The 18,856-nt window shown below is 48.6% G+C and overlaps 1 protein-coding gene across 1 annotated transcript; it reads right to left on the minus strand.

The window, feature by feature from the left end:
* Positions 1–2,755: 2,755 nt before the first annotated feature.
* On the minus strand, positions 2,756–16,001 carry fam124a (family with sequence similarity 124 member A). The gene is made up of 3 exons (XM_078232080.1): positions 15,935–16,001; positions 12,744–13,480; positions 2,756–3,613 (listed from the first exon to the last, which is right to left on the minus strand). Exons 1-3 carry the CDS (start codon positions 15,999–16,001, stop codon positions 2,756–2,758), a joined length of 1,662 nt encoding a protein of 553 aa, XP_078088206.1.
* Positions 16,002–18,856: the final 2,855 nt, after the last annotated feature.

Consider the following 18,856-nt stretch of genomic DNA (forward strand, 5'->3'; position numbering starts at 1 on the left):
TGGTTAGCCACATGTATCTGCGATGGCCTAGCAAGCCACTCCCTTTCAAGGGCAATTAGTAAGAAGTGGCCTCCTTCATCACTCACCTGATGAAGGGGCAGCGCTCCAAAAGATTGTGCTACCAAATAAACCTGTTGAACTTTAACCTGGTGTTGTGAGACTTCTTACTCTACCCATCCCAGTCCAACGCCGGCATCTCCACATCAAGGGAAATTCGGGATGGGAAACAGATGGTGCCTTTGCCAGTGGCGCCCACATCCCGTGAATGAATAAAGGAAAGAAAAGTACAAATATTTGCTTCTTCCTTACGAGGAAATGTTCATTTCCCAGTGTCACTGATTCCTCTTTCAGCAGGAGGCCGGGACATTTGGGCCCGCTACACACTTCTCCCAGCTGTCAATTGTTGCTGCGTTTGGGGTTAGGAAAACAAGGCGAGTAAATGGAGTTAAGATACAAATCGGTTGTGATCTAATTTATTTGTAATTTCGTCTCCAATGAGATGTGGGTGTCGCTGGCTAGGCCAGCATTTATTGCCCATCCCTCATTGTCGTTGAACTGAGTCACTCGCGAGGCTATTTCGGAGCGCAGATAAGCACCAACCACACTCCTGTGGGGTCTGGAGTCACATGTAGGCCACACTAGTTAAGGGCGGAAGATTTTCTTCCCTGAAGGACATTAGTGATCCAGATGGGTTTTTCCGACAATCGATGATTGTCGTCAGGAAGTTAACTTTATATTCCAGATTTTGTTTGTTGAATCATTACATTTAACCTGGTGGGATTTGAACCCGGGTCCCCAGGGTTTTAGCTGGACCTCTGGATTATTACTTCAGCGATATTGCCTTTACTCCACTGTCTGCTTCTATCTGAATGGCTCGAAGGGGCTGAATGGCCTTCTCTTGTCCTATGTTCCACTGTAGCAGTCGGTAAGGCCATTAGTTTTATGAGTGTGAAACACGGTAGGTGAGGGTGGAATGGAGAATATAAGGGCCATTTTTACTGACTGAGAATCGGGAGAAATCCCGGAAAGGTGTTGTCCAACCCACAGTCTGAAAGACATGCTGGTAAGGGTGCATTGACTCGAACAGGTGCCGGAGTGTGGTGTCTAGGGGAATTTCACAGTAACTTCATTGCAGTGTTAATGTAAGCCTTACTTGTGACTAATAAATAAACTTTACTTTTAATCAACTGATGAGTGGCTGTTGGCCCAGATTTCTACACAACAGCCACATATCAAAGGTCAGAGTTCTGCATCTTCAGTGCGTTTCCAGTTATTAACATTTATATATTAGTTTAATGTCTCATAAATCGCATGTTTTATCAATAGACTCCATTTTTAATTTATACAATAAATAACACCACATCACTTCACACTATGAACACAAAATAGGCAACAGTGCTATATACCAATACAGAGTTAACAGCCCATAGAGTGATGCTTTAAACCAAGATTAAGATTTGGAATTTATTTAGTCAGTTAATGATTATTAAATGTATAAAATTCCAAGTGAGCTGAGTCTAAATGGACAATAAAATGGGAATGCCCACACAACGTTCTCTGGATGATGGGAAAATCTGGCTATATTGGCCAACCCGAGTTGCCCATGAGATGGTGATGGTGGGCCATCCTCTTGGGGCCCCGCTGCAGTCAGTGTGTTGCTGGTTGAAAGGGAGTTTCAGGATTACGGACCCGGCTGTGACGAAGGAACATCGAGCCTTGTCCTGATTAGGGTCAATGTAGTCAGTGACAACACTTATTGGAAACAGTTCAGAGAAGGTTCGCTGATTCTTGTGACGGAGGGGTTGCCTTATGAAGAGAGAGGTTGAGCAGGCTGGACCTTGTGTGAAACACGAGATTCTGAAGGGGCTTAACAGGATGACGGGTGGGATTGTACAGGCCTCGCTCATCCTGAAATCTGCCCGAGGTCAACGGACCTTTCCATTGTCCGCCTCTCGCCCGCTCCAATTTCCATGGCGGGTGGGATGGGAAACTTCTGGCTGATGTTTCTCCTCAAGGAACAATCTAGAACCGTTGAAAAATAAGGAGTCTCCCATTTAAGACAAAGATGAAGAGGAATTTCAGTCAAAATCCTATTGGGATGGCAGCAGGCTGGATGGGCCAAATGGCCTACTCCTGCTCCTATTTCTTACGATCTTTTGACATAGCGCTCGGCTAATCAGCCTCAAAGAGGACATTAATTTTCCGACTGGCATTTATTTTTAACATTGTTGTTGACACAAAATGGAGGAAGGTGACAGGAAAATCTACGATCGGGGATTTTTGTGATCAATGGTTTAAGCAGCTGCTTGTCAGGAACAAGTTAAGGATAATTCCTTTGTGAAGAACCGTTGAACAAAAGCGACTGCAACTCTTGTCTTTGGAAATGTAAGTGTTGGAAAAACGAGAGTTCCCGAGCAGTCTGCTCACCCAGCAAAGGTTGGCGGTTGAAATCCTCTCGGTACTTTCCCCCCCGCTCACATTGCCGATTTCTGCCGCAAAAGGCTGCGGTGTTTTTGAAAAAAGAAACATTTAGACAGTGGGACGTCCAAGGGGAATTTTTATCAGTGATGCTTCTGAACAGCCCTGTTGGTGACAGTGAGGTTCCCCTTGACCCCAGAAACAAGGTGACCTGGGTCGCCATTGGCAACGTTCTTCCTGTCCGTTCGTCACCAGCTGCGGAATCCACTGGCTGGTCCATACGTAGTTCAATACAGTTAGTGACAGCGGGAAGGAAATCCTGGCCCATCAGAAACGGTCAGATGTAAAATTCCTGCTCCCCCTCCAGAATGGGAGCAGACTGTCGGCCTTCCGGGCAGTTCCCGTTTCTGGCTGCACGGTTCGCCTCCCAAGACGAGGCCTGTTTTGTTCTGGACCAGAGCCGAGATGCCGAAGTGAAGGCATGGGGAGATGGTGCGCGCGAGGTCAGACAACAGGAGGAGAATTCCGGGAACCGAATGGCCGACCTGGACGGAAGCTCGGAAAAGGAGGGGAGTGAATAATCCACTGAGGATGAAGGCCTGAAGGGAGCTGCCTTTGGTCCGGCGTTGCACTTCCCCAGCGAAGGAAGAGCGGTGCCTATGTCTTTGCTGAAGCCATTCAGTGTTGAGTGAGTGGAGTGGAGGGAGAGGTCAGAGCAGGACGTGGTCAAGCCAGTGTCCACATTGGTCTCTGCAGCATCTTCTCGGCCATTAGCTGCGATTCCAGAGGTGACACCGAGCGCCAGGGCTCTGATTGGTTGTCCTCTGTCACATGATGAAAGGGCCAGGTCGCCGAGCGGCGATGAGGAGGAAGCTGAGCCACTGAAGGTCGGCAGACAGAACAAGGACTTACTACGCTGAGCCACGCGGGATATCCCAGAGGCACTGCTGGCTGCCCTGCCAGAATCCCCTTGATCACCAATCCAGATGTCTTCTTGGGAGCTCCCTCGGAATCGGCTGAACCCGCCTGTGTGCTGCGGTTTGTGGCCTATCTGCCGGTGGCGGTGGTATCGCTCTGGTGCACAGCCATGGCACTGGGGGAGAAAGCTGCGTGAAGGGATGGAAGAGCTGCGCCTTGCTGTGGTGAATTGAGGAACTGCACTTCTCCTCCCCGAACCTCTGGACAAACTTTGTACCTGTAAAAACAAAATTAAATACAAACTTTACGCACTAACCACACATGATGCATCTTTGTGTCAAGAGTATGGTGTCAATTTTCACTGCACTTGGTGTTAATGGGCAGTCTTATTGGCATGCTACTATTGGCATGGGTGGCATGGTGGTTAGCACTGCTGCCTCACAGCGCCAGGGACCCGGGTTTGATTCCCAGCTTGGGTCACCGTTTGTGTGGAGTTTGCACGTTCTCCCCGTGTCTGCGTGGGTTTCCTCCGGGTGCTCCGGTTTCCTCCCAAAGTCTGAAAGACGTGCTGGTTAGGGTGCATTGACCCGAACAGGCGCCAGAGTGTGGCGACTAGGGGAATTTCACAGTAACTTCATTGCAGTGTTAATGTAAGCCTACTTGTGACTAATAAATAAACTACTGTCGGCAAGATGGCCAGCGACATTTTGAAAGGGGCCTCCTGATAGGTGGCCATATCACCTGCCTGCTTTAGGTGATAGGCTCCTTTTAATATGGATATCGGTGTCCTACAATACAAATAGAATGCAGACTAACATTTAGGGCTTGCGCAGTGCACAATCCAACCAGCTACACAAACGATGGAGCCAAAAAGCCTGGCCAATGATAAGTGTCAATTGATTTTCGAAGCCTTGGAGAGAAACTGTTCCTCCAGGCACTACTAAGATAATCTGTTCCCTTGCCACCCTGGGACCTCATCCAACCCATTGGAATGAAGTTGGGACAATCTCGTTTGCAGCAAGGGATCCAATTTTGTGTTCTGATGGAGAGGACCCAGTAGTATATATACACAAGGCATTGGTGGGGCCGCACCTGGAGTATTGTGCACAGTTTTGGTCTCCTTATTTGAGGAAAGATGTAGTGGCATTGGAGGCAGTTCAGAGGAGGATCAGTAGATTGGCTCCAGAGATGAGGGGTTTGTCGTATGAAGAGAGATTGAACAGTTTAGGCCGATACTCTCTGGAATCTAGAAGAATGAGGGGAGATCAAATTGAGGTATTCAAGATGATAAACGGTATGGATAAAGTAGACGTGGAGTGGATGCTTCCGCTGGTGGGGCATTCGAGGACGAGAGGTCATAGCCTTAGGATAAGGGGTAGCAAATTTAAAACAGAGTTGAGGAGAAACTACTTCTCCCAAAGGGTTGTGAATCTGTGGAATTCGCTACCCCAAAGTGCGGTGGATGCTGGGACAGTGAGTAAATTTAAGGAGGAGTTAGACAGATTTTTAATGGGTTGAAGGGTTATGGGGAGAAGGCAGGAAAATGGGAATGAGGAGCATGTCAGCCATGATCGAATGGCAGAGTGGACTCGATGGGCCGAATGGTCCAATTCTGCTCCTATATCTTATGAAGTATCAAAACCTCGTCTTCGATACAGATGCTGACTGATCTGCTATGTTTAGCCAGCATTTTCTTTGTTGTTAAGTATTCCACTCATGAGATCCACTGGGCGTCCAGTGAGGGGCAGGGAGGATGAGATCCACTGGGCGTCCAGTGAGGGGCAGGGAGGATGAGATCCACTGGGACTCCAGTGAGGGACAGGGAGGATGAGATCCACTGGGACTCCAGTGAGGGTGAGATCCACTGGGACTCCAGTGAGGGACAGGGAGGATGAGATCCACTGGGCATCCAGTGAGGGGCAGGAAGGATGAGCTCCACTGGTGTCCAGTGAGGGGCAGGGAGGATGAGAACCACTGGGCACCCAGTGAGGGGCAGGGAGGATGAGATCCACTGGGCATTCAGTGAGGGGCAGGGAAGATGAGATCCACTGGGCATCCAGTGAGGGGCAGGGAGGATGAGATCCACTGGGAATCCAGTGAGGGGCAGGGAGGATGAGATCCACTGGGACTCCAGTGAGGGGCAGGGAGGATGAGATCCACTGGGACTCCAGTGAGGGGCAGGGAGGATGAGATCCACTGGGCGTCCAGTGAGGGGCAGGAAGGATGAGATCCACTGGGCATCCAGTGAGGGGCAGGAAGGATGAGCTCCACTGGCGTCCAGTGAGGGGCAGGGAGGATGAGCTCCACTGGCGTCCAGTGAGGGGCAGGAAGGATGAGCTCCACTGGCGTCCAGTGAGGGGCAGGGAGGATGAGATCCACTGGGCATCCAGTGAGAGGTAGGGAGGATGAGATCCACTGGGCATTCAGTGAGGGGCAGGGAGGATGAGATCCACTGGGCATCCAGTGAGGGACAGGGAAGATGAGATCCACTGGGAATCCAGTGAGGGGCAGGAAGGATGAGATCCACTGGGAATCCAGTGAGGAGCAGGGAGGATGAGATCCACTGGGAATCCAGTGAGGGGCAGGGAGGATGAGCCTAGCCAGACATAAATGAGTTATTACAATAGATTTGATAGGAAGCTGGGAAGGTGAGAAATAAAAATTGGCCACTTTCTGCTTCAGCTGTTCTGCTCTGCCAGTTTTATTGCCCCAAGTGACGAAGGCGAGAAAAGGCCAATTTAGACTGGGTTGATCTGGGTAGAATGGGAGCCATCCATACGTCATGGAGTGAGGGTGGATATCCGCAGCTGTCACTGTGCCAGTTACTGATCGCTCTGCTGAGGACATTTCTGGGAGCAGTAGTCGGGTATGATTCCTCTGTCGCCCTTGAAGGAGATGATGGAACATGAGTAGGCCATTCAGCCACTCAAGCCTGTTACCCCATTCTGTCAGATCTTGGATATTAACTCCATTTACTTGGTTTGATTCTGTATCCCACACTAAACTTGCCTAATCTTTCAAATCTCAGTTTTGAAATTCTGCTGCCTCACATCGCCAGGGACCGGGTTTGATTCCCGGCCTGGGTCACTGTCTGTGTGAAGTCTGCACGTTCTCCCCGTGTCTGCGTGGGCTTCCCCCGGGTACTCTGGTTTCCTCCCACAGTCTGAAAAGGACTGTGAAAAGGAGGGATGGAGTTCCCCTCTGTTCCAACATCACTAAAAAAACAGATGATGTAGTCATTTTTCACACTGCTGTTTGTGGGATTGTGCTGTGTGCAAATTGGCTGCTGCAGTGCCGACATTGCAACAACGGCAGTCCTTGACATATAATTCATCGGCTGTGGTCGGACGTCCTGAGGTGGCACGGTAGCACAGTAGTTAGCACTGCTGCTTCACAGCTCCAGGATCCCGGGTTCGATTCCCGGCTCGGGTCACTGTCTGTGTGGAGTTTGCACATTCTCCTCGTGTCTGCGTGGGTTTCCTCCGGGTGCTCCGGTTTCGTCCCACAATCCAAAGATGTGCGGGTTAGGTTGATTGGCCAGGTTAAAAAAATTGCCCCTTAGAGTCCTGGGATGCATAGGTTAGAGGGATTAGCGGGTAAAATATGTGGGGGTAGGGCCTGGGTGGGATTGTGGTCGGTGCAGACTCGATGGGCCGAATGGCCTCCTTCTGCCCTGTAGGGTTTCTATGATTCTAAAGGAGCTAAGTAACGTGAGTTCTTTTCCTTCACAAAGGTAACTGGTGCTGCCTCCAATCAACTTGTAAAAAAAAAGTTAAAGTTTATTTGCTAGTCACAAGTAAGGCTTACATTAACACTGCAATGAAGTTACTGTGAAATCCCCCTAGTCGCCACACTCCGGCGGCTGTTCGGGTCAATGCACCCTAACCAGCGCGTCTTTCAGACTGTGGGAGGAAACCGGGGCACCCGGAGGAAACCCACGCAGACACGGGGAGAACGTGCAGACTCCACACAGACAGTAACCCAAGCCGGGAATCGAACCCGGGTCCCTGGCGCTGTGGGGCAGCAGTGCTAACCACTGTGCCACCGATGTTAAAGTTGGCCTTCTTTTAGTGACTGGCAGATATCGCATGGTGCAAAAAAAAAAGTTATCGCTCCAAAGTGTTTATAGATTTGGAAGAGCACAGCCCATGTTTCTTCTCCCAACGATTATTTTCTTCCTGGATTCCACACCTGGCCAAATTGAATGGATGGGCCAGATACCTACTCCCATCTTGTTCTGGGGGCTTCACTGTCCCTGCACCCTACCATTCAGTTACAAGGATAGCTTGTGCCACTTTACACTTGATAGTGAGACCATGCCTTTGCTCCGGGTGCTGGTTTGACTCTGGAATCCTGCAGCTGCCCCTATGGAGGGGACGCACTCCCCCAGTACCTCGCGGCGAGCGAGCGAACGCATTGAGAAAGTGGCTCCCATTTCAAAATTGGGATTTTGTTGAGCTGCACTGTGGCAGGCTGTCAGTGCTAAGTGTGCATTTACGTGATGTACAAAGCGGTTCCTTTGCAGAGCCAAAGCCTTTAAAGCCTATTACCTCACTCAGGGTTAGCACTGCCTGGTATCTCCCACTCGTGTGTGTGCCAGGGAGAAAGTGCTCTAAATCCACATGAAGTGGGTACTGACTGGAACAACAAAGACCATTTGTCTGCTTGGCCACTCAATCACTCGGTCAACAATGAGCGACATCGGAGAGACTTAGCGGCGACTTAAAGCTGTTATCAAAAGGCTGGGCCCGCAGAGTACTGCGTTACTGAAATATCTTTGCCTTTGCTTTTATTATGCATCGCTGATGTTAGTGGTACATTTAGCAGATAAAGGGACACAATGGCGGTTTATGTGGACCTTTTCTTGGCCAACTGGGTGAGGGCGATGGCCAGCTGCCTCATTTGGTAGTGAAGGACCCCCCCCCCCCCCCCCACCATTTTCAGGTCACACCATCACTTAACTGTGGCAGGCAAACTATGCAGCAGCAAAACAGACATTGTGCTGCGACTCTTCCGTTGCGCCATTGTTCGCAGATGTGAGTCCTATCCGGGAACACAGTAACATCAGCTGTGGCTCAGTCGGTGGCACCTCTGACCTGGGTCAAAAGCTTCTGCTCTCTAATCCCACTCCAGATACCGGACTGGAGCACACGGCTCTCAGCTGATGTTCCACCTCAGTACTCACCGAGTGCTGCACTGTACGGCGATGCCACCGTTCGGATGAGACTTTGAAAACCTCCCCCCTCCCCGCCCCCCTCCACTCTCTAAGATAGATGTAAAAGATCACGTGACACTACTTCAAGAAGAGCAGGGGAGTCAAGTCCGGTTGTCCTGGCCAATACTCATCCTCCACAAACATCACAAAAACAGGTTATCTGGCTATTATCAAATTGTGGGATCGTGCTGTGCACAAATCTGCTGCTGCTTTTCCTCCATTACAACAGTGACTACACTTCAAAAGTACTTCACTGGCTGCAAAGCACTCTGGGATTTGTGGATGCGCTGGCCTTGGAAAGGGTCCAGAGGAGGTTCACAAGAATGATCCCTGGAATGAAGAGCTTGTCGTATGAGGAACAGTTGAGGACTCTGGGTCTGTACTCGTTGGAGTTTAGAAGGATGAGGGGGATCTTATTGAAACTTGCAGGATACTGTGAAGCCTGGATAGAGTGGACATGGAAAGGATGTTTCCATTCATAGGAAAAACTGGAACTAGAGGGCACAACCTCAGACTAAAGGGACGCTCCTTTAAATCAGAGATGAGGAGGAATTTCTCCAGCCAGAGAGTGGTGAATCTGGAACTTTTTGCCGCAGAAGGCTGTGGAGGCCAGGTCATTGAGTGTCTTTAAGACAGAGATAGATAGGTTCTTGATTAATAAGGGGATCAGAGGTTATGGGGAAAAGGCGGGAGAATGGGGATGAGAAAAGTATCAGCCATGATTGAATGGCGGAGCAGACTCGATGGGCCGAGTGGCCTAATTCTGCTCCTATGTCTTATGGGATTTCCCGAAAGGCATATGAATGTAAAAGTAAAAATATAAATGTAAATCTTTATTTCATTCCTTGAACCTATACTGTTGTTTAGCTGGTCTGAATCTCAACTCCAATTATCTGCCTCAGCTCCATATCCCTGATGTCCAATCTATTGGTCCGTCTTGGAATTTTCAGTTGACTTCCAACGTCTGCAGCTTTTTGAGGAAAAGTCTTGCAGGTTTCCAGCACCCTTGGTGTGGAAAGGTGATTCCAATGGCTTTGCTCTTACTGTTCCCCAATCCTAGACTCATTGACCGGGGGAAATTGTTATCCTCGATCTACCCTATGACATTCCTTATTCATTTAAAACTATTGCTCCCTATACTTTCTGAACTCAAGGGAATGTGCACCAATCTTAGCTTCGTAATTGAACCCTTTGAGCCCCTGGATTATTCTGGTGAATCTGCACCCCACTCTCTACACGGATTCTCTTGTCTCCCTGTGGGGTGTTCCTTGTGTGGGCACTGGAGGTGGGATCTTCTGGTGCCGCCGCTGTCAATGGGATTTCCCATGACTCCACCCCACATCGCCGGGAAATCTGCGCCATTGGTGGGACCAGAAGATGCCGCCGGCATCAACAGCCAGGAATGTCCAGTCAAAGTTAATGGTGCATTGCCCAAAATTGCCCCCCCCCCGCGTGAGCTATCTGGTCCCACCAATGTCTACAGCATTTTGCGTGGCTCCCAGGAACCTGCTGCGGGTGTGGGGGGCGGGGGCGGTGGGGGGGGGGGGGGGGAGGGTGGGGGGTTGAAGGGCTGTGGCCTTTGACAGACCGGAAGATCCCATTGTGTGGGGGGAAGGGTCGGGAAATCTCACCCTATATGTGGAAGTGTGAATGTATTCCTATGTTTCTGTACACGCATGAGAGCACACGTGTGTGTGTGTGTGATAGAACGGAGTTCAGCGTATGTTTGAATGTGTATATGTCTGTATTTTTCAAATTTGTTCTTGGCATGTTAGCTTTGCTGGCAAACAATCTCATCATTTCATGATCATTGGGAATCAAACTAGCATTTTATCCCAGATTCATTCCTGAGTTTAAGTTCCTCCTGTTGCTATGGTGGAATCTGATCTGTCTCTAGACCATTCGGGCCTCTAGGTTACTAGTCCAGTTCCACTGTCATGTGCAAGTCGGTATGTGAATTTACATGCTGGTACATGTGTTTTCTTCCCAATGAAAATGTGTTGTGGTTATTTTTTCCTTCATTTGGTGCCGTGTCTGAATTATCCAGGTGGATAACTGGGATGTCAGAGCTGGGGCATTTCTAAGTCTGAACGCAGAAACAAGGAGATGTTTCGAGAGAGAAATAAGGAGCTAGGGAAGAGGATCAATGCCCAAAGAGTAGAAAGTTTAAACTCGGTCTCTGTATCATGTAGGGTTCATGGTGGGAGATACAGGAAGGATATCAGAGGTAGGTTCTTTACGCAGAGAGTGGTTGGGGTGTGGAATGGACTGCCTGCAGTGATAGTGGAGTCAGACACTTTAGGAACATTTAAGCGGTCATTGGATAGGCACATGGAGCACACCAGGATGATAGGGAGTGGGATAGCTTGATTTCAGATAAAGCTCGGCACAACATCGTGGGCCGAAGGGCCTGTTCTGTGCTGTACTGTTCTATGTTCTATCTATGGGGCCCGCCTGCCTCGCTCAGCCATGTTAGACTATAAGACATAGGAGCAGAATAAGGCCACTCGGCCCATCGAGTCTGCTCCATCATTCAATCATGGCTGATATTTTTCTCATCCCCATTCTCCTGCCATTTCCCCATAACCCCTGATCCTCTTATTAATCAAGAACCTATCTATCTCTGTCTTAAAGACACTCAATGACCTGGCCTCCACAGCCTTCTGCGGCAAAGAGTTCCACAGATTCACCACTCTCTGGCTGAAGAAATTCCTCCTCATCTCTGTTTTAAAGGATCGTCCCTTTAGACTGAGGTTGTGCCCTCTGGTTCTAGTTTTTCTTACTAGTGGAAACATCCTCTCCACGTCCACTCTATCCAGGCCTCGCAGAATCCCGTGAGTTTCAATAAGATATTTCCTATCACTGCTGAGTAAATTGATTGCTTTTTTAATGCCATTGCAATAATCCTCTTGGCTGTTGCTCCCAGCACCTTCCAGAGTTTAATCTTTAATTCCTGGAGACTCTATGGCAATCCTGGAGGTTTGGCAAGCTTGAACGGTGATAGCTGATCCCTGATCATTGTTATCACTATTTTTATGTTATCTAATTCCACAGTGCTTTTAGTGTGGCATTGACACCGAGGTAAGTGGTTAGTATTTAATATTATCCCTCGTGAACTGTAGGTGCCCCACCCACACACCCCAGGACCTCTCATCTGCAAGAAACTCCAAAAGGGTCGTGAAGGTAGCCCAATCCATCACGCAAACCAGCCTCCCATCCATTGACTCTGTCTACACTTCCCGCTGCCTCGGGAAAAGCAGCCAGCTTAATTAAGGACCCCACACACCCCGGACATTCTCTCTTCCACCTTCTTCCGTCGGGAAAAAGATACAAAAGTCTGAGGTCACGTACCAACCGACTCAAGAACAGCTTCTTCCCTGCTGCTGTCAGACTTTTGAATGGACTTATTTTGCATTAAGTTGATCTTTCTCTACACCCTAGCTATGACTGTAACGCTACATTCTGCACTCTCTCCTTTCCTTCTCTATGAATGGTATGCTTTGTCTGTATAGCGTGCAAGAAACAATACTTCTCACTGTATGCTAACATGTGACAATAATGTTAAGCCTTTGCATGGGGCTCCTGCAAGACAGAGGCCACCTCTGATGGTAAAGCTGTGAAGGCAGCCGCTTTGTGGGCACGTGTTGCCAGCTGTACCATCGAGTGCAAACTGGCCTGCTGAGCTGGTGACAGGTCATCCTACGGGCAGATAGCCCCAGGGGCTGTGTGCAGTGCGGCAAACATGCCAGTAACTCCTCCTGTCACTGAGACAGACCCTGTCTGTGAGGAGTCTGCATGTGCTCCCCGTGTCTGCGTGGGTTTCATCCGGGTGCTCCAGTTTCCTCCCACAATCCAAAGATGTGCGGGTTAGGTGGATTGGCCCTTAGTATCCCAAGATAGGTTAGGGAGATTAATGAGGTAAATACGTGGGGTTACGATAGGGCCCTGGGTAAGATGCTCTGCCAGACAGTTGGTGCAGACTCGATTGGCTGAATGGCCTCCTTTTGCCCTGTAGGGATTCTATGAAAACAGTGGGACCTTTATCAGAGATAGAACTTCCACTCTTCCTTTAAGAGGGGCTAACTATTTTGTAACTGAGCTCTTTATATTGGCAAGGGGTAATACATTAATCAGAACATGCTAACCTCCATCCCCGCAATTCCTTCCACTCTGCAGCAGAGGGCGGTATTACCTGCAACAGGAGCTTGTTGCCATCATAGTCTTCTGTTTGCCACCTCACGTCACTGATTGGGCTACAGGGATTGGGCAGGAGTGGGATGAGGTGTCCAATGTTGTGAACTCTGAACTCCAGTAGGGCTGATTGGGTGGGGGTGGGGCACTGACCCTTTGGGAGCTTCTTCAGTGACAGCTGGATATCGACCTCCATGTTGGAATAGATGGTGAAGAACACAAAGTCCGGCTTCCGTTTGGACGACTCTCTTCTCAGGATCAGCTGGTACATCCTCACCATGTCGGCAAAGTTGTCAAAGCTGCAGTAAATGGTGAAGCGGATGATCTCTTTCCCATAGTGCACCTGCCTGACGGCCCAGAGGGCCGTGTGATTGGCCAGTGTGAAGAAATCCTGGTTCCTGGGCATGTAGGGGAGAATCCTGCCCTTGACGCACTCAGTGTGGTGGTACTGCCACGGGGGGTGGAGGAAGTGCTCGTGGAGCTGTGAAATCCGTTGCCCACACTCTTCGCGGACGAAGACGATCACAGCCAGCGCCAGATGGGCGGCACCGCTGCCGCTGCCCGCCCTCGGCGGCTGTGAGGAGCCGTGCTCGGAGACGATGAAGAGCCGCAGGCTGGGGTTAATCCACGTTACGAGACTGTCGACCGCTCGCTGCAGGGCCGCTGAGTTTCCGGGGTCGGTAATGATGTGCATGGTGACCAGGAAGGGATCAGGCACGTCCTCCAAGGACAGCTCACCTGTGCATGGGGAAAGGACGGGGGGGTGGTGGTGGTGGGGGGGGGGGGGGGGGGGGAGAGAAAGATATTATTGTTGCAGCAGAATCTTACAGCACAGAAAGAGACCATTCAGCTGATTGCGCCTGCACTTTCCCTATAGCTTTGCAACTGTCCACCTTTCAACTATTCATCTAATTCCAGGGTGGCACAGTGGTTAGCATTGGTACCTCACACCGCCAGGGACCCGGGTTCAATTCCCGGCTTAGGTCACTGTCTGTGTGGAGTCTCCCAGTGTCTGCATGGGTTTCCTCCGGGTGCTCCGGTTTCCTCCCACAGTCTGAAAGACGTGCTGGTTAGGTGAATTGGCCATGCTAAATTCTCCCTCAGTGTATCCGAACAGGCGTCAGAATGTGGCGACTGGGGGATTTTCACAGTAACTTCATTGCAGTGTTAATGTAAGCCTTACTTGTGACACTAATAAAAATAAACTTTGAACTCCTCAGTTCTCTACATCAAAGTTTGGATGTCAATCGTACTTGAGTGAGATCCACGTCACCTCTTTAAGGAGCTATTAACTAGCTCTCATTTTCATTAACACTTCATTGCAGTGTTAATGTAAGCCTACTTGTGACACTAATAAATAAATAATTCCCTTATGAAGGTTACCATTGAATCTGCTTCCACCACCTTTTCAGACAGTGCATTCCAAAATCACAACAACACAAAGAGAATTCTCTTCATCTAACCTCCGTTTCCTTGACAATGATTTTAAATTGGTGCGCTTGACTTTATGTCTTTGGAGCGATCAGATAAGTAATCGTACACACAGGCTGGATTGAAGCAATAATAGTGCTGACTGTGAGAGCATTAAAAAATAAGATCAGGGAGAATGGTGCACAGGCTGTGAAAATCCTGCCCCATCAGTGAAAGCCTCATAAATGGTCACATAAGACAAAGACCTGAAAATTCACCTTGTGCCTTTGCCAGTTTTCAGATAGCAACCTTTCTTGCAGGATTGGAGTAAATTCTGTGCCTGATCATTGCCGATGTGGTGTCCACATCCCATACAGGGTTCTCAGCAGCAATATAAGACCATAAGACATAGGAGTAGAATTAGGCCACTCGGCCCATCGAGTCTGCTCCGCCATTCAATCATGGCTGATATTTTTCTCATTCCCATTCTCCCGCCTTTTCCCCATAACCCCTGATCCCCTTATTAATCAAGAACCTATCTATCTCTGTCTTAAAGACACTCAATGACACGGCCTCCAAAGCCTTCTGTGGCAAAGAGTTCCATAGATTCACCACTCTCTGGCTGAAGAAATTCCTCCTCATCTCTGTTTTAAAGGATAGTCCCTTTAGTCAGAGGTTGTGCCCTCTGGTTCTAGTTTTTCCTACTCGTGGAAACATTCTCTCCATGTCCACTCTATCCAGGCCTCACAGTATATAGGGCTCAACATTTAAATACATAGACCTTACAGCACACAAAAAAGTGTAAAGTTTATTAATTAGTGTCACAAGCGAGGCTTACATTACCACTGCAATGAAGTTACTGTAAAAATCCCCTAGATGCCACACTTTGGCTCCTGTTCGGGTACACTGAGGGTGAATTTAGCATGGCCAATCAACCTAACCTACACATCTTTGGACTGTGGGTGGAAACTGGAGCACCCGGAAGAAACCCACACAGACACGGGGAGAACGTGTCCACACAGTGACCTGAGGCTGGAATTGAACCCGGGTCGCTGGCGCTGTGAGGCAGCAGTGCTAATCACCGTGCCACGCAAAGTGCTATTCTATCCACTTGTCTATGTTTACCCTTGGTGATGAATAGCTCGTTCATCCCATGTTGCCTTAAGGGATTAACAGCTGGAAAGATAAGATTCTAAAACAGAAGGTGGGCTTACTTAGCTAGGGAACTGTGAATGTGATGTCTACATTGTGTAAAGAAGTGCATCCAGAGAGATGTTTTGTTTTAGGAGTTGCAGTTAAATTAGTTTAAAAGCATTCAGTGAACCCTGAAAAATCTTCCTGACGGAAATGGATGGATCTTAAAGAAGGTTCTCTGGTTTCAATTCATCTGTGTACTTATTGGGAGAGGTGGTTAGGTGCAGTCTGAACCTTGTGTGGTGTGCAGCTCACAGAGAAGCCCCAGGAGCCATTTTGTATAGTCAGGGCTCAGGGGAAGCCCTGGGGAGCTGAGAAGGTCACTGGTTCATGCTAGCGCACGTTAGGGTTCAGAAGATATTTGTAGCTGTGTGCAGCCGAGAGACTGGAGTTTCAGAGATACCCCAGGTTCAGTGACAACTTAGTGAAGCTAGCGGCCTGCAAAAGAGTTGAGTAATTAGAGGATGTGAGTAATCGTTGAGGCAGTCCGAGTTCCCTTTTATGGGAACTCAGAGGCAAGATTTTACAAAGTGAAGAGTTGAATGCTTCATGAGGGAGAGAGAATTCGAACAATGTAATGTGACTCACAGTGGTGACTGAAGTCTGGGTGGGTTGCTGAGAAATCCATGGGATCTGTCTTGGTTGCACCTGCCATTTAATGTGTTCAACAACAATTTGCTTGGAAATTCATATTTACCTCCTGCTAATTCTGAATGTGAGGGGATACGATAGATGTTGTAAATTGTTTTACTTTTCTGACTTTGTATAGTAGAGTTTATTTTGCTGTTTAAGACAGTGAGATCTTGTGACTTTATTCTCCTCGTGGCTAACTGGGATTTCAAACCTTGTCTACTTTAAAGAAGTTACTGGTCCCGAACCAGATCGTAACATCCTTTGCACTAACAAACCATCCCAATCCTATTTAACAGCCCTGTTCCCATACCCACTAATATCCTTCATCCTGTTCAAGTTAATGTTGACATGGTTCCTGTCTCAACCATTAACTGTCAAAAGTAAATTCTACAGCCTCAATACTTTGTAGAGATGTTTCTTCTGCTCTCTGTTCCAGTTCTCTTGCATTTAATCTTGTACCCATGACCTCTCAACCGCTGGAAACATTCTGCTCTATCTACCCTGTCCCATCCCTTCATCATTTTATCTTAGAATCCCTACAGTGCAGAAGGAGGCCATTTGGCCCATCGGGTCTGCACTGACCACAATCCCACCCAGGCCCTATCCCCGTAACCCCATCCATTTATTCTAGCTAATTCCCCCTGACACTAAGGGGCAACTTAGCATGGCCAACCCACCTAATCCGCACATCCTTGGACTGTGGGAGAAAACCGGAGCACCCGGAGGAAACCCTCACAGAAACGGGGAGAACGTGCAAATTCCACACAGACAGGGACCCAAGTTGGGAATTGAACCCGGGTTCCTGGCGCTGTGAGGCAGCAGCGCTAACCACTGTGCCACCCTTTTAAACACTTTTAACATATTATTCCATAATCTACATTGTTCCAAAGGAAAAAAACCTCAATTTTTCTTAAAGCACTTCATAATAGTATTCTGCAGAGGGGAAAAATTATTGGATAGTTGGAGAGCTTAGTAGCCAGAGTATTAGTTGAGATAGTCCAGTAGATGTTATCTTAGCTGTTGTTGTAGCCAGTTTAACTAGACAGGTGTACAATACTGGAAAATCTGTTGAATCCTGGTGCCCAGCTGGGATTTTCTACTCAGTCAATGGGAAAACTCTAGTCAGAAAGTCATAACAGTGATGACATTCCAAAACGTACTCTGGCTGTAAAGCACTTGAGATGTCCTATGGGTCATGAAGGACGATAAATAAATGCCGGTGTTTCTTTCTTATCATATTCTGCAGTCCTTCACTAAATTACTGTCAAGATAGGGGCGGCACGGTGGCACAGTGGTTAGCACTGCTGCCTCACAGCTCCAGGGATCTGGGTTCGATTCCCGGCTTGCGTCACTGTCTCAGTGGAATTTACACATTCTCTCCGTCTTTGCGTGGGTTTCCTCCGGGTGCTCCGGATTCCTCCCACAGTCCAAAGATGTGCGGGTTAGGTGCATTGGCCATGCTAAATTGACCCTTAGTGTCCCAGGATGCATAGGTTAGAGTGATTAACGGGGTAAATAAGTGTGATTATGGGGATAGAGCCTGGGTCAGTGCAGACTCGATGGGCTGAATGGCCTCCATCTGCACTATAGGGATTCTATGATTCTCACAGACACATTCTAGAGGTTGTGCGATAGAACAGCCATCTGATATAGAATCTGTCTGATTTTCACCTGGATAGTCAGACAGGTTTTATAGGGTGCAGTGATCTGTGTCCTATCAAGTTACCACAAACTCGTCTCCTGTTCCACCAGAGGCCCAAACATCCTAGACCACTGCTACACAAATATCAAACATGCCTACCGCTCTATCGCCCACCCACACTTTGGCAAATCAGACCACTAGGCTGTGCTCCTGCTCCCGGCTTACAAGCAAAAACTGAAACAGGAGAATCCATCAAAGAAAGTCGTGCAATGTTGGTCTGAGGAATCTGATGATCTCCTCCGGGACTGCTTGGAGTCAGTGGACTGATCAGTATTTAAAAACTCTGCAATCAGTCTGAACGAGTACTACAGTAACTGACTTCATTAGTAAGTGTGTAGAAGACTGTGTGCCAAAGAAGCAAATCTGTGTTTCCCCAACCGGAAACCATGGATGAACAGGGATATCCACTGCTTGCTGAAGTCCAGATCTGAGGTGTTTAAGTCAGGCGACATGACCTATGCAAGAAAGCCAGATATGAAATAAGGAGATCCATCAAAGGTGCCAAAAGACAATACCGGACCAAGCTAGAGTCCCAGACTAGCCACACCGACCCCCGCCAACTATGGCAAGGTCTGCAAGACATAACAGGCTACAAGATGAAAGCATGTAAAATCGCTGGCTCCAACGCACCCCTCCCTGACGAGCTCAATGCATTCTCTGCCTGTTTTCAGCAAGAGGTCAGCGAGAGCATGGAAGCCCTGGATGAACCTGTATCTGGGGTCACCATTGCAGACATCAGAGCAACTTTCTCGAAAGTCGACCCACGGAAAGCGACTGGCCCGGATGGGGTACCCGGACGAAACTCAGATCCTGCGTGGATCAGCTGGCGGGGGTATTCACAGACATCTTCAACCTCTCTTTACAACAATCTGAGGTCCCTATCTGCTTCAAGAAGACGACCATCACCCCAGTACCTAAGAAAAACCAAACTGGTGCAGCAACAATAATCTCTCCCTCAATGTTGGCAACCTGAAGGAGATTGTCATCGACTTCAGGAAGCGTAGCTGCCTCGGCAAAGCAGCCAGCATAATTAAGGACCCCACACACCCGGACATTCTCTCTTCCACCTTCTTCCGTCGGGAAAAAGATACAAAAGTCCGAGGTCACGTACCAACCGACTCAAGAACAGCTTCTTCCCTGCTTTTGAATGGACCTACTTGCATTAAGTTGGCTTT

Source organism: Mustelus asterias, chromosome 17 (genome assembly GCF_964213995.1).
Source record: "Mustelus asterias chromosome 17, sMusAst1.hap1.1, whole genome shotgun sequence".
Classification (NCBI taxonomy): domain Eukaryota; kingdom Metazoa; phylum Chordata; class Chondrichthyes; order Carcharhiniformes; family Triakidae; genus Mustelus; species Mustelus asterias.